At 59.0% G+C, this 13,964-nt stretch overlaps 3 protein-coding genes across 3 annotated transcripts; all 3 read right to left on the minus strand.

Moving 5' to 3' along the window:
* Positions 1-1,192: 1,192 nt before the first annotated feature.
* Positions 1,193-2,965, minus strand: JKF63_03597 (uncharacterized protein; the record flags this gene model as incomplete). Its single annotated transcript, XM_067899598.1, has 1 exon — positions 1,193-2,965. The coding sequence occupies one exon, from the start codon at positions 2,963-2,965 to the stop codon at positions 1,193-1,195; it is 1,773 nt and encodes a 590-aa protein (XP_067755837.1).
* A 1,007-nt stretch (positions 2,966-3,972) lies between these two features.
* Positions 3,973-6,840, minus strand: JKF63_03598 (uncharacterized protein; the record flags this gene model as incomplete). The annotated part of the gene is made up of 1 exon (XM_067899599.1): positions 3,973-6,840. The coding sequence occupies one exon, from the start codon at positions 6,838-6,840 to the stop codon at positions 3,973-3,975; it is 2,868 nt and encodes a 955-aa protein (XP_067755838.1).
* Positions 6,841-7,687: 847 nt separating this feature from the next.
* On the minus strand, positions 7,688-13,717 carry JKF63_03599 (uncharacterized protein; the record flags this gene model as incomplete). The annotated part of the gene is made up of 1 exon (XM_067899600.1): positions 7,688-13,717. One exon carries the CDS (start codon positions 13,715-13,717, stop codon positions 7,688-7,690), a length of 6,030 nt encoding a protein of 2,009 aa, XP_067755839.1.
* Between the last annotated feature and the right edge of the window lie 247 nt (positions 13,718-13,964).

Raw genomic sequence — 13,964 nt, forward strand, 5'->3', positions numbered from 1 at the left:
ACACACAGAGAGAAATAAGGAAAAGGCACGAACAATATCTACCCTCCAACGCCGTGTGCACGCGCTTCACCCAGATGTGGGGAAGGGGGGGAGGAGATGAAGGTGTGTAGAGGAGGGACAGAGGGGAGTGCCGAATCCCGAGAAAAAAAGACGCCTGCGAGTAAAGGGAGAATCAAGAAGGGAATGCCGAAACCGTAGTTCGTTGCTGGCAACCAACCGAATGCAGAACAGAGACGCGGATAAGGGCGAGTCCAGGTGTAATTGCACAGATGTGTACATTTATATATACACAGATTGTGTGTGTGTGTGTGTGTGTGTGTGTATAAACACCATCAACGATGGCGTATAGCACACGGACGTGGGACCGCAAAAAAAAAAGAGAAAGAGGGAGAGCGAAAAAATAAAATTTGAGCCGTTCAAAAAAAGGCATCATAAAGCGGAATCCGTATTGGCAAAGAGAAAGTGCAGCAGCGCACAGAAAAGGGATAGGAAGAAAGACCCAGCCCATGCACTTGACGAGAAAGAAGCTGGCTTCCTGCCCCTCATTGGGGAGGAGAGGATACGATGCCGCTGCACGATCTTGCTTGTGCATCCTCATGTATTCCTGAAACTCGACCTCCTTACGAGAACTCTATTTTGTTTGGGGGGGGTGCATAAGGGGGGGGGGGGAAGCCCCCCTGGCGCATCTCCTGCACCATTAATGGACATTTAAAATTACGCGAAGTAACCGTTCGATGCAGTTAAAAAAGACCCGAAACAGCCACCACTATTCGGTAAAGCATTGAGAAATCAGCGAGTGTGTGTGCGTGTGGTGGTGGTGGTGAGGGGAGGGGGGGGAGGATGGAGGAGGGAGGAGGGGGGTACACCCCAGAGGATTGCATACCGCGCCCCTCCCCCCCCCGCCCTCAAAAAAAAAGGAAAAGGCTACCCCTTTCATTGCCCTCCTCCTCCCCACCTCCCCAGCCTCAATGCAGAGAGAGAGGCAAGGATGCACGTGCAGACACACACACACACACACACACACACACACAAGCACGCCGCACCTCATTACCATCAGATAAACATTGCCGCTGCAACGGGGCAGAGATGAGGGAGTAGAAAGCAGGCTCCCTTCTCCACCCAAGATACCGTGCCGCATATGCACACAGAAAGACGCACGGAGGTGGTGGAAAAAAATTAGGAGGTGCATTCATCAGCACACGCGGTCGAAGCGTGCAACGAAAAAGCCGTTCGTCGCGTCCGTCGTTGGATCGCAGCGGATGGTGAAGCGCAGCGGGTGCACCTCGCCCTCCCTCTCCAAGCCACGTGTCCTCCACGTATTGGACATAATGTTGCTCAGCCGCCACCCATGCGCCTTCACTCGCTCGTCATCCAAAACCTGCCGCACCACCTCCTCATTCTCCTCCTCGTGCACGGAGCAGGTGGAGTAAACAACAGTGCGGCAGTTTTCAAAGGAGAGTAAGGAGTGCGCCAGGAACTTACGCTGCAGCCGCGCCAGCTTCTCGACCCGCTCCTCCTTCATTGAGAATTCGTTGCCTTGTGTGTCGGGGTTGATGGCAACACTTGTGGTGGCCCCCTCGACGTCGTGGTCAAACAGACCGTCTTCCTCCTCCCCTGCTACATCACTGCCTGCATCCTCGTGGTGACCGCCACCTCGGGGGCCCTGGCGAAGGGTGGGAGTAGCTTTTTCGGCCTGCTGAGCCTTCCCCTTGCTCTCCTGATGCTTCTGCCCACGGTGGTGGTGTTGAAGTGCCACGTCAACGCGTGTCAAAACACCACTGGCGCTGCAGCTAGGGTCGAGCAGGATGCCCTCTGTCGCCGCGCGGTCGTCGGAGGAGAGCTGGAAGAAGTCCATGTTGACGACATTCACATACTCCGCCGCGCCAAGCGACGTCACGCGCTTCAACAACAACTCCGCACGCCGCTCATCGCGCTCGGTAGCCATGATCTTCACATGCGGTGCACCTAACGCTGCGAGCTGCGTTGTTTTGTTGCCCGGTGCAGCGCAGGCGTCAACAATGTACTCCAGGGGCTTGCGTGTCGTCACCGCTGTCGTCCCCTTGCTCCCCACTTCCTTCACCAGCGCCTCACTACACTTCTTCTTCTTTCCGCCATTGCTGCTGCTCGTCTTATCAGCCTCGCACACCTCCACAGGAACGACGTCGAGCAGCACCGCCGCTGGAAGACAGGAGGCGCGATCTTGTAGAATGAGCTGACCACTGCGCACCGCCGGGTGGGCATGCAGATCCGTGCCAGGGGGAAAAACCAGCAGATCCGGCACAACAGGGTCCTGTGTAAATTCAGGCAATGGACGGTGCGGCCGAGATGACGCGCGACGTGTGACACGCTTCTCGCCGTCTTGCCTCTGCGGCTGAGAGCTGACAGCAGCATCGCCGTCATCGTCCCCCGTGTCACGGGCGCGCTTACGCGCCTCTGCAGAGCGGCGCAGTCGCCCCACCAACTCTTCCACCGATATTTTGAGCGTGTTGACACGAGCGTAGCGCGGCAGCTGTAGCACGTTGGATGGAGACGCGCCGTTGCTGCTGCCTCCTTTCCCTCCCGTGTCACTACCCGTCTCGACTGCCGCCGCCTCCGGAAACTTCTCGATGTTACGCGGTGGGATGACGTGGTGTTTGTGCACCTGCCAGTACGCTTCGCGGAGGTAGGAAGCGGACTGCGTCACAGCGCGCGCGGTGCTGTCGTTGTGAGTATTGACTCCCTTGCCGAGCACCACGTCGTAGGCCATGCACATCGCAAAATTCTGGTTTGCTTGTGGGTAGTACTTGAAGAACTCTGCCACCTCCAGGACATCCTTGAGAAGTTCGTAGTGGCGCAGCGTTTCGCACACAACAGCGTACGTTTGCTTCTTTTTTTGTACTTCCTTCCGCAAACACAGCGCCTTGGCCGTTCCGTTACCCTCACGCACAATGCTGATAATCTCAGCCGCCTGGCGATACACATCCATTTGTAGGATTCTGATATCGTTTTTTTTTTGGGTGTGTGTGTGTGTAGAGCGTGTGCTGCAGGGGGGAAAGGGGGGGGGGGGGAGGGGGGGACTTAGCCCTGGATAGCGTAAGAGAAAGAAAGAAAGAGAGATGAATCGGTTCCAGAGAGAGAGCTGATATGCACGGCGGCAACAGGGCGACTGAGGGAGAGAAGCACACACGAGACTGCCTTTTCCCCCTTCTTTGTGTGTGTGTGTGTGTGTGTGTGTGTAGGTATGCGAATGTGCTCGAACGCACATACGCAGCGTGAGACATGTGGAAAGGGAGGAAACAACAACAAGAAAGCAGGCCCGAGTAGTGAGAGCAGCAAACAATAAGGCACATGGCAGAGGGAAAGAGAGAAGACAAAACGCAGACCTGATTGAGAAAGGCGAGAGGGGGCAGACGCTGCAGCGCCATGCATAAACTCTCCAACACGCCGGCCGAGAAGATCGCGCGGAGAGTGAAGAACACTTCATTAGCCCTGCCAAGACGCCGACAAGCGTGAATAGCTCAGACAATACGATCCAACAAAACCTGAAGGAGAAGAGGGCGAGGGGGGGGGGCAGGTTGGCACTCTCAGAACAACGCAAACAAGGATCCACCTCGGAGGCAAGATGATTGCTGGACTCCTCCCCTCTCCCCCTTCTACAACGGTACAAGGCCTACAAATCGTCTCCTCTCCTCTCCTCTACGCAGGCAGTTCAGGGGGTACCTATGGTTATCCATTATGTTTGGTGGAACCCCTCTCTCTCTCTCCCCCCCCCACCACCACCACAGCTGCGCACGGGTAGAAGGGGGGGGGCAGAGGCGTAGACATATTCTTGTGGCAGCACATGTAACATGCGAATAGAGAGGAACACATGCCTCATCCCCCGCTCCTTGTCTAAGTGTCGTTTCTCCTAGAGCGAACCACCGCAGAAGCAGCTGCGCCGATCCCCCATCCCCTCCCCCCACTCCCGACACCCACCACTTACATTAGCCCGCCTCAAGCGTAGTGCTGCCAGACGTGCAGATCAAAGTCTGTGGTGCAGGGCTCAGACGGCGTCGCGCTTGTTGGTCGCGCACGTCTGTTGCTGCTTACTGTGGTGGGGGATACGGCGATACGGCGACACGACTTCAGCCACGCCGCATCAAAGCGAAACGCTGGCGTCGCCGAGTGGAAAAAATGTGAGGAGCGGGAGGCAGACGAGGAACAGAGAGCAGTACCGATAGGAACCCCAGCAGACGCCTTGTCTTGCGCAGTGTCGGCGGCATCACTAATCACGCTTGATGACCCACTGCCGACTCTATGAAGAGCTTTGTTGAGGGCACTCGCCAAGAGTTGTATCTGCCGGACTGTGAACCGACCCCGCTTCTCAGCTAACATTTGGGCCCAAAGAGTGCGGCTTGCCGGTGTCTCAGAGACGGCAGGTGAGCCGTCTCTGACCGCGTCATGCGCGACGCAGACGACCACCGTCTGCGTACACCCCGACACCCGCAGCGCCTGCACAGTGGCGAATCGGCTGTGCAAAAAGTCGGAGCGCAAATTTTCTATGGTGGGCAGCACGTGCGCGTTCACCAGGAGTACACCGCCAGGACGTAGCCGCCGCGCGCAGAGCTCAACAAGCGTTTCCTCGTGGAGCATGTGCTCCTTACTCGGGTCGTAGCAGTCGAGAAAGATCATGCTGTACTGGATGGGTGGCGGTGCACCTTCGACGGCTGCCCCATTTGTAGCTGCCCGCGCTGACGCCCCTTTCGATAACGGCGCCGCACACTTTGTACGAATTGTCTGTGGCAGTGATGAGGAAGCCGCAGCATGCGCTGCTCCACGAGGGGAGTTGAGCCTTCGAGGCCGAGAAGCGGTATCCGGCAACGGTACTGAAGTAGTGAGAGGTGAAGCGCCGGCTCGGAGATAGGCGTAGGCGTCTTGCAGGAAACACACATACTCACCTCTGGCTGGCTGGGACAGCAACGGTGTTTTGTTCGCGGGTGCTGACGCACTACGTGAGCTCCGCTCACGCCGGACGCACTTCGTCGTGCTACTGGGCACCTGACGTGGTTGTGCAGTCAACCCCTCCAGCAGCCCGGGCGCTTCTTGTCGCGTTGCCCTGAAGGCGACTGGCGCAGCGCTCTTGCGGTGAATTCGATCGCTCGCCCGCTGCAGCACTGAGGGGTTCACAAGCGAAACAGCAGCAGCAGCAGCAGCAGCAGGAGAGGCAACCTCCGCCATGCCTGCGGACTTGGAGAGTCTGCGTTTCCTCCTGTGCAGAACAGATGCTTGCTTCGACGCCTCGCACGATGAGGCCTTACCAAACTCACATTCCCAGTTGTCCACCGCGACGATCTCAGGAAACTGTTTATGCTCACAGCACGCCTGCAATACCGACGGCTCCACCTCCACAATGTGAAGCGGCACCACGGGAGGCAAGAGCGCATCTAAACACTGGCCCAAAACATTCCCACCAAGCCCTAGAATTAAGACGGCGTCGTGTTCTGTATTGGGCAGCAGCCCGGCCAGCGACGCGAGGTACGTCCCTCCGCCCGGCTCCGACGCAGAAGACAACGCGAATGGTGCTGCTGCTGCCTCCGCAACCGCCTCGGGTCGATGCGATGCGGCTCTCTTGCAGAACGTGTGCCGCGGGATAGTCACACGTTGACTGCCTTCTGCAGGTAACGCTGCCGCGTGTCTGTCTCCCGCTGTGTGGCTACCGTCCTTGCAAGTGTCCCCACCTAAGAGTATGCTCTGCCACGTTTGAGAACTTGCATGCCACGCAGCGTACACCAGCAAACCGAAGTGCACCATCTGCCGCGGGTAGCACTCCAATGCTGTCTGGCAGCCGGGCTGCAGCACCGACTGTAGAGCGAAGGACGCCTGACGCACATGACGGGCCGCGTCGCACCTGACAATGTGCAGGCTTTGCAGGGCGACCATCTGCGTTGCCGGCTCGGTAAACTCGGCACAAGCGTGCGGGTTAGTACCGTTTGGGTGAACACAGCCCTGCTGCTTACGCGAGCGCGCCGTCGCTTCTTTTGAGGTGTGGGTGGGCGGCACGAGCGCAGCGGTGGTGTCCTCCGCGGAGTGGTCACGTGTGTCTGCAGACGTGTTGGTAAGTCGATGCAGCAATGGACGCAGACCCAACAGTGGGGGCGGCAAAGAAATAAAAGGTTTTGAAGTTTTGTTCGGTGCATTGGCAGCGCCGGAGTCACGGCAGTGGTCCACACGACACCGCTTCATCGATCGAGGTAGATTACTCCTCCTTGAGTCGCCGTGCGTCTGTGCCTCTGTCGCCGGTAATGTCGACAAAGGCCCTGCTGAGGGTGCGTGTGTGGCAACACACTCGACCTCGAGCATCGATTCGGCCCACAGCACTACGTACCCCTCTAGCACCCGACATGGGTACGCGGATGTGACACGTGTGGTGCAGCGGTGACACGTGACCATGTACGGCGCGGCCCCAGTCCTGACAGTGGCGGATACTGCTGTTGAGGCTGCGTCATTTCTCGACTCGATTTGCTTGCACGGAGCAGCGATGCTTGTCAGTGTTGCTTGCTTAGATGCTGAGGCAACCACCCTGAAATCTTCAAAACCTTTTTGCAATTCCTCCACAATGCTGGTTCGCCTGCGCTTGGGTCGAGGCAGACCTGGTCCAGGGCTAACATCTGGAACCCCCCCGGGTGGGGTTGGCGTTACAAACACGTCACCATCAGTTGGGCCAACGGGAACAGGTTCAAATTCTCTGTATAAGTAATCCCCTGCACGCCCCCATCCGCCCCAGCATAGACGACGATAGAGCGCTGTGTCGGGAAAGTAACTCCGAATCTCGCCCTCAATGGCTTTATTAGCAAATGCGTGAAAAGCAACATCGCTGCCCATTTGTGTGTGTGTGTGTGTGTCTTTCTCTCTTGTCCAGACAGCACGCTGAAGCACAGACGCACACGTACGCAGCTGCGGCGTTAGTGTGCGTGCAGATCTCTCGCTGCGTCTCTCTCCAGCTTCAGGAGGGGGGAGTCAACAAGAAAGACGTGCCTGTGTGTGTGTGTGTGTATGTAGATGATGAATTATTATGTGTCGTGATTCCCATGACGAAGAAAAAGAAGAGGATAAAGGGAGAGAAGAGAGCTGGGGTGGGAGGAGGAGGGGGGGGCGCTGAGACTGGGGTGTTCAGAAAAAATGAGTCATGTGCACAGGGTCGCTGTCATCATCAAGGGCGCCTTGAGAGCACCCTCCCACTGTGTGTGGGTGTGTGTGTGTGTGTACACCCGTCATCCCAGTGCATCCTTGATCAGTTTTTGTGGGCAGCGCGCCTTGGCGTGAGCTGTTCTCCGTCATTGATGCTTTCCCCCTGCAACAATGATTGAATGCCACCACAGCCCCCCCAATGGTCCAATTTTGTTGCCTCAGTGAATGCAGCACGTCAATCCTCGGTGTTACACACACACACACAAGTCAACAGGGGAGGAAGCCAAAGGCGACTAATGAAGGAACCATGGGGGAGGTAAAGCAACAAGAAAAGGGCGTCGCCACGCTTTCAAGGACGAGGTGGAGAGTAGGGAGTGTAGAAGGGGGGGGGACCGAAGACGCGAGGGGGGGGGCTGACGATAATACTCACACCACACGCACACACACTTGTTACCAGAAAAGCGTGAACTTTCCCTCCCCTCCCCCTCCCCCCCCCCCTTTTTTTTTACACCCGTCGCGCTGACTTTGTCCCTTTTTTTTTTCAGGGCAATCTATGCGCGTTACTCCACAGAGTCAGAGTGCCATCGCGGGCTCCGGAAAGCAGATAGCAAGACCCCCCGCCCCCGTCGCTGTTGCCGCAGCTCCACGGCCCGGATGCAGCGCTGGATGTGCGCACAGCAGACAAAGAAAGAATGGCATCCGGCGCGTGTCTGGGAAGAACGTAATCGCTGCCCTGCGTGTCGCTGCATTCCCGCACGGTGATGGAGGCCAGATTCTTGCTGTCGCTGCTGCTCGGTGGCGCCAATGGATCGCCGTGTACAACACTCGCAGCCAGCGCCCGCTTAGCTGCAGTGGTGCGCACCATGGTGTATGCTGGGGATCGGTAAGGTGCGCATGTCAGAGTGTGAGAGGCTTCCGGGTGGTCGGTCGACCAGCTTCGAATGTACGCATCCTCGCTGCCGGTGAAGACGCGGCCGTAAGTGGGCTGTGTCAGCATTGTGCGCACGGCAGCGCCGCCACCGGGACGGCACTGGAACGCCGGCCAGTAAGTGCCGTGCTGGAGAAGAAGGCGATAGACGGTACCCTCGGTAGTGCCGACCAGAAGGCTCGGCCCCACTGCCGGGGAAGGCGCCGACGTGCACGGACGGCAGCCCTGGCACAGCACCGACAAGGGATCCACGCAAACGGTCGCAATGGAGAGCCGCCGTGATGGCGCGACGGTCTGCGTTGAGGACTGCCCCACCTCACCACCTAGAAGGACAACACTCTGCGCGCACAGTTGATAACGCAAGTCGTACAGGCAGACAGCGCCACCGTAGGTGCCGACGGCTGCAGCGCAGGCCCTGTCATCGGTGTAGAGGGGGCATATGCAGCTCGGCGCGCCATCGAGGGGATTGAGTCGGGTGTACCACACAGAGGCCGTCGAGCTCAGGGTCGGCGATTCGTCGTTTGCACAAGCCCCTCCTCGGCATCGCGTGTCCACAACGTGGAGGCCCCCAGCTGCGGTCGTCACAAGCAACGATGCTCGATCCTGCAGCGCCAGCCCTGTCAAACCACCCTCCACACCACTAGCCACAGCAGTGGACGACACCCACACGTTTCTCTCCGCGTCCAACACACGCACACAACCGTCGGTGCTCGAGAAGGCCACCGTCGATCCGGCTGCCGGGGCGGACGAGGAAGAGAGGGTAGCGTCTTGCCACTGACCTGGCGCACCAAGCCACTGACATGCCGTGTAGGAGTGCTCCGCCGAACCGGAACCCACTGCAGCCACTCGCGCCACCAAAGACAACTCACGCGCGCGAGAAGCGCTCGTGTATGAGGCGGCAACCTCCCACACAAAGGCTTCGCCATGTGCACCCGCCGATATTACGATGCCGTTGCCCAACGGCGAGGGAGCCGTTGCGTAGATCGCCCCCGTGTGAACGCTGAGGGTGCTGAGAGAAGCTGCAGCGGGATGCAACTCCGAGGATGACGCTGCCGAGTACGGCGACGTCGCGGCGACGCTCAGCGCCACTGATGAAGGCAGTGAAAGCAGAGTCGATCGACCGTGCAAGCCTCGGTGATCGCCACCTCCGAGGGTGCAGGGGCTCAAGCTCGACGGAGGCGGCAGAGTGGCGGGGTATGGCGATACATCAATGCTGTGCGGTGGAGTTGGAGGGTGGCGAGATATCTCTGACAACGCCGCCACGGAGCTCACGCCGTAGCTAGTTGCCCTAAATGGGGGGGGCACATGGGAGATGACGCCCGCCGAAGGCGTCGACAGCGGCGTGGAAGACACTAGGAAGTGAAGCGGCGCTGAGCGCCTTTCGAGCTGCACCCGCGCCGCTTCCCGCGGGGTGGGTCGGTAGACAAGCGCCATGCCGTCCAATCCACCGCCCTCATCGCTGACAACGCAAGCGTTGCTGTTACTAGAGCCCTGCTGGACGACAGCAGGAGCCTCCGCGACGCTGGCCTCGGAGCTTGTCGTTGGCCCTGGCATAGACGGCGACAAGGTCTCAGTCGACGGAAGCCCGTGCAAGAGCGCTGGTGCCGGCACGGAATCACAACGAGTCACACCAACGACCGCCGGCAATACATCTTTAAAGGTGCCGGTGTTGCCTCCCCTGCTCTTGAATGCACGGTACGAGTCTGAGCGAGCGTATAGACCATCACCACGGCCAACGCTTCGGTCGGGAGTCTGGTACAGCGACCCATCGTCCTTGAAAACGCTTTCGTCCCACAAGAACGCTGAACCAACTACAGACACCGGGTCCCTCCATGACACACTGTGGGCGTAGCTAAACGGTATGCCTCCCGCCGCGCCGCTTTGTGAAATAGATGGAGAGGCCAACTCTGCTCGAATCGCCGTAGCAGCGTGGCGGCGCAGGTGCGCTAGAGGAACCGGGAACATCAATAGAGGACGAACGGCGTACTCGAGGTGTAGCGCTATATCGCTCGCTGAGTAAGTCTGTGCCGCCGCCTCAACGACACCGCACGCCGCCTCGCGCAGCCACAGACGACTTTCTACGAGTAGCGGTAGGCACTGGTGTACAAGGGACATCGTCTCCACAAGTGGCAGCCTGCGGCTGCGCACCACGACTGCAAGGCTTTCCAGCGTTCTGCTGAGGCACACGACATCCTCGTGCCGCAGGCCTTCCTCAACAAAAAGACGCAGCGTCTTTGCATGTGGCCGCTGCAGCAGCGCGTGCAGCAGGATAGCTTGGGGATAGAGCAGTCGCTGCACCCGCAGTGGCGCGGTAAGGGCCGTGGTGAGGAGAGGTATCAGATCCTCTGTCACTCGCTGTTCACCCAGGAAGGCGGCAACAGGGCCGGCTGATTGCTGAATGACCGCCACAACAACCGCAACGCAGGGGTGGTTGTACAACATCTGCAACATGTTCCAGCCATTAGTGAGAAGGCAGCGAAGCTGCGTCAAGTACTGCTGCATCCCAGCGGCCCTGGCGCCATACACATCCCCGTCGACCATCTTGTCCACCGACCTGCCGACATCAGTGGAGCGCTCCGCCGTAGCCGGCCTCTCCCACGTGCCGCCGCTCACACTTTGCTCGCTTAGGCTACCAGCCTCTGTGGGACTGGCGCACAGCGCGTCGCTGCTGCTGCGAAAGTGCGGCGGTGGCGGCAGCGAAATCGGAGTCGGGCTTGAGGCTGTTGCCTTCACTCTGCTGTCTTCCTCGCATCCCTGGCTGGGAGCAGAGAGCTGGCTAAGCTGGCGGCGCCGTTGCTCAAGCGGTAAGTCGCGATGCCTCGGCCCGCGCGCGGCTTCTTCAGGCGGAGGAGGGCAGCGTCCTTGCTTTCCAGACTGACTCGCAAACGTAGTGGACGTTGCGGTCACCGCATCAACTCCGTACACAAGCTGCCTCCGCTCCGTGATGTACCGTGCCAAGAGCAGCAGCCGCGGCAACCGACTCGCCACCTCCACCAGCACTGCCGTGGACTCCTGCTCCGCTTGTCGCAGGATGTCGTAGAGGCACGGCAGTACAAGATGCTCCATGAGCGCCCACTGCTCCTCAGGTACGGTGAAGGCCTCTCCTGCCTTTGCGGGATTTTCGGCGGCTACATCACGCGAGGGCGCGACGGACCCACTCAAACGCGGCGGCGACTTGAGCGTGAGGTGACGTGCGATCGCCTCCGATATAAAGCTGAGCAGCCGAATCGCCAAAAGGCGCGTCGGTGGTCCGTAGATGTGGGTGTCATTGTTCACGTAAAAAAGTACGTGTGGCAGCACCGCATCTACTAGACAGGTGAAGCTGCAATACGATGCACACCTACGCAGGCAAAGTAATCCGCGGTAAGCCGCCTCGTCGCTTGAGTGGCCGCTGTGCAAGGTTTGAAGAAGTGTAGGTAAAAGCAGACAGACCGCCAGCTCACGAGATGGAGACACAACTCCAGAAAAGCCGGCCGCATGGTCACACATCGCCCCATTGGATGCCACTGCATCCGCCTCTGCCGCAGCTGCCGACGCTGCCGAAGAGCCGCTGCCACCAAGCTCTGGTGTCACGGCGTCTAGAGCTTCGCATCGCTGGAGAGCCAGCTCAAGCTGGTTGTGAAAGAGCACAAGCCGCATGTCCGGGGCGGTAGTGAGAAAGTGAGGCAACACGGACTCGTATAAGTAAGCAAACGAAGCAGGAAAAATACGCTGCTGAAGCCCACGATTCACGACCTCACGCGCGGACGGTCGCTCCCCCGCGGCGGCGCACAGCATCGGCAGCAGAAGTGAATGCAGTGCAGTGGGCACGCAAGCGTCACGCAGGATGGGCCCCATAGCCGCCTCGCGTGCCTCAGCACTCGTAAGATGACGCAGATTCAGAACCTGCGACAGCGTTAGTGGATCCTCCTCCTTGTAAAGAAACAGCACGACACATGCCGTAGAAAAGACATCCATAGAGGCCTTGTGGCCATCGAAGTTGACATTGCTCACGTTGTAGGTCGCGCTGCCGCGTGCCTTGCTCTCCAACGGCGGGGCGGGTAGTGGCTGGTCAGTGAACTTTTCAGGCGCCACGTAGCACGCCCTGTTCTCGTCCGTGTCGTAGTAGTAATCAAACAAGAGAGGGCTGTCCAGCGGCATTTGGCACGGCTTGAAGGGGGCCATGTCGCAGAGCACCAGCACCCCGGTGCTTTGAATCAGCACATTGTTTGGCTTGATGTCACCGTGGACGAGACCGTAGGTCTCGTGCAGGTGCGCCACCGCCTCCAACAACTGATAGACGATAAAAAGCTTTTCCTGTGGCGTCCACAAAGGACAAGCCACAAGACGCTCACGAAGCGAAAAGGCGACGTAGGGTCGCTGCAGAACGCAGAAGTCGTCTCGTTCACAGACGGCACTGTACCACAGGCAGTTGCGCGGAGTGGTGCGCTTCAGCGTTGAGCATACGGCGTGCAGCTGTTCACTGGTGTTGTCCATCATCTGGTGCACATATTTGAGAAAGTACGACTGACCAGGATCGTCAGGAGTACGCACAAACACCTTTGTCACGACGTCCTCGACCAGATAGCACTGCTGCGACGACTTCAGCGACGAGACTTGGCAGCCGCTCGTTGGTGCGCGGGGCGCAGTCATGCAAAGGCCGCCGTGGGCAACGACAGCGGAGGAGGGTGTAATCCCAGCGACGGCACCACTGCGTAGCAGTAGCTGCATGTAATGGCCGTAGTTGCTGCGCCACTCCCCGCTCACGCCAGCGACCACCGCGTCAAGGCTAGGGGCCTGGCCTGCTTTGGCCGACGCCATCGTGGCGTACGACGACCTGGAGACGGTAAGCGAAGTGGTCGGCCGCAGTGGCGGAGACGCAACCAAACCGGTGTGATTCAAAGAGCTGCTATCAGCAGTAGACACACAAAAGCCGTAGCCTCTGCCGCCTCCAGACAACATGGTGCGAGTGCCCGTATCACGACACCAGCCTTCCATTGCAGCACCGGTGGTAGCACCTTGCTCCAGCTCCACTTCTGGCTGGAGAGAAGACGGAACGATGCGCCACGGGCGGTCCCCCGCGGGTAGGCGCTGGCGCCATCGCGCCTGATGCCACACGGCGCGTTCACGGGCTAGAAGCTGTGTCGTATTGGCCGTCTCCGCTGCGGTGGCCGCAGCACTGCAGAAAGCATAAAAAGAGTCGATGGCCTTGCCGGTGGCGCCCGTGCCCCTACCACGCCCAGCCGCCCTGGGATTGCCGCTAGTCGCCTTGGGTGATGAAGCCACTGCCGTGGAGAAGGAGCCGCCGCCCGATCCCCCACTTCGTAAGGCAGATGATGGGGCGCTGAAAAGCCTGCTGGGGAGGTGCTCGAGTCGGTGTTGTGCGACGCCGTTGCCGCTGCTACCACCACCGACCTCAGCCGAGACAAAGCCGTAAGAGCAACGAGGGGAATTCGATCTACGAAGGTGAGTTGAGCAGTGCTCGAGGCCTGATCCTCGTGCGTGATCTTCATGGCCAGCTCCCACTGCAACTGAAGTATAGTCTAGACAATGAAACGTGGCAAAGTAGTTGCGGCCTTCCGCGCCGAGAGTAGCGACAAGCTCCAGCTCATCCGATACGTTGGCGAGATCCACAGCGGCCGTCGCCGCGAGTTGGTTGCCCATATAACTCTCTCCACACTATTCAAACAAAAACAAAAAGGATCTCCGTATACGTATAGTGGAGCTGTGCAGGAAGTGCTGGAGTGTCAAGTGGATGCATGAGCAGCGATCCCACTCCCCTCAGAGCAATTATCGTGATTAGAGAGGAGGAAGGGGGGTGGAGTGTATGAGAAGGGAAGAGAGTGAAGATAAGGGAGAAGAGAAAAAAATATCAAGCAGCAACGCCAGCCAAAAACACACCAGGAGGTAG

The sequence above is a fragment of the Porcisia hertigi genome, chromosome 28 (genome assembly GCF_017918235.1).
Source record: "Porcisia hertigi strain C119 chromosome 28, whole genome shotgun sequence".
Taxonomy (NCBI): domain Eukaryota; phylum Euglenozoa; class Kinetoplastea; order Trypanosomatida; family Trypanosomatidae; genus Porcisia; species Porcisia hertigi.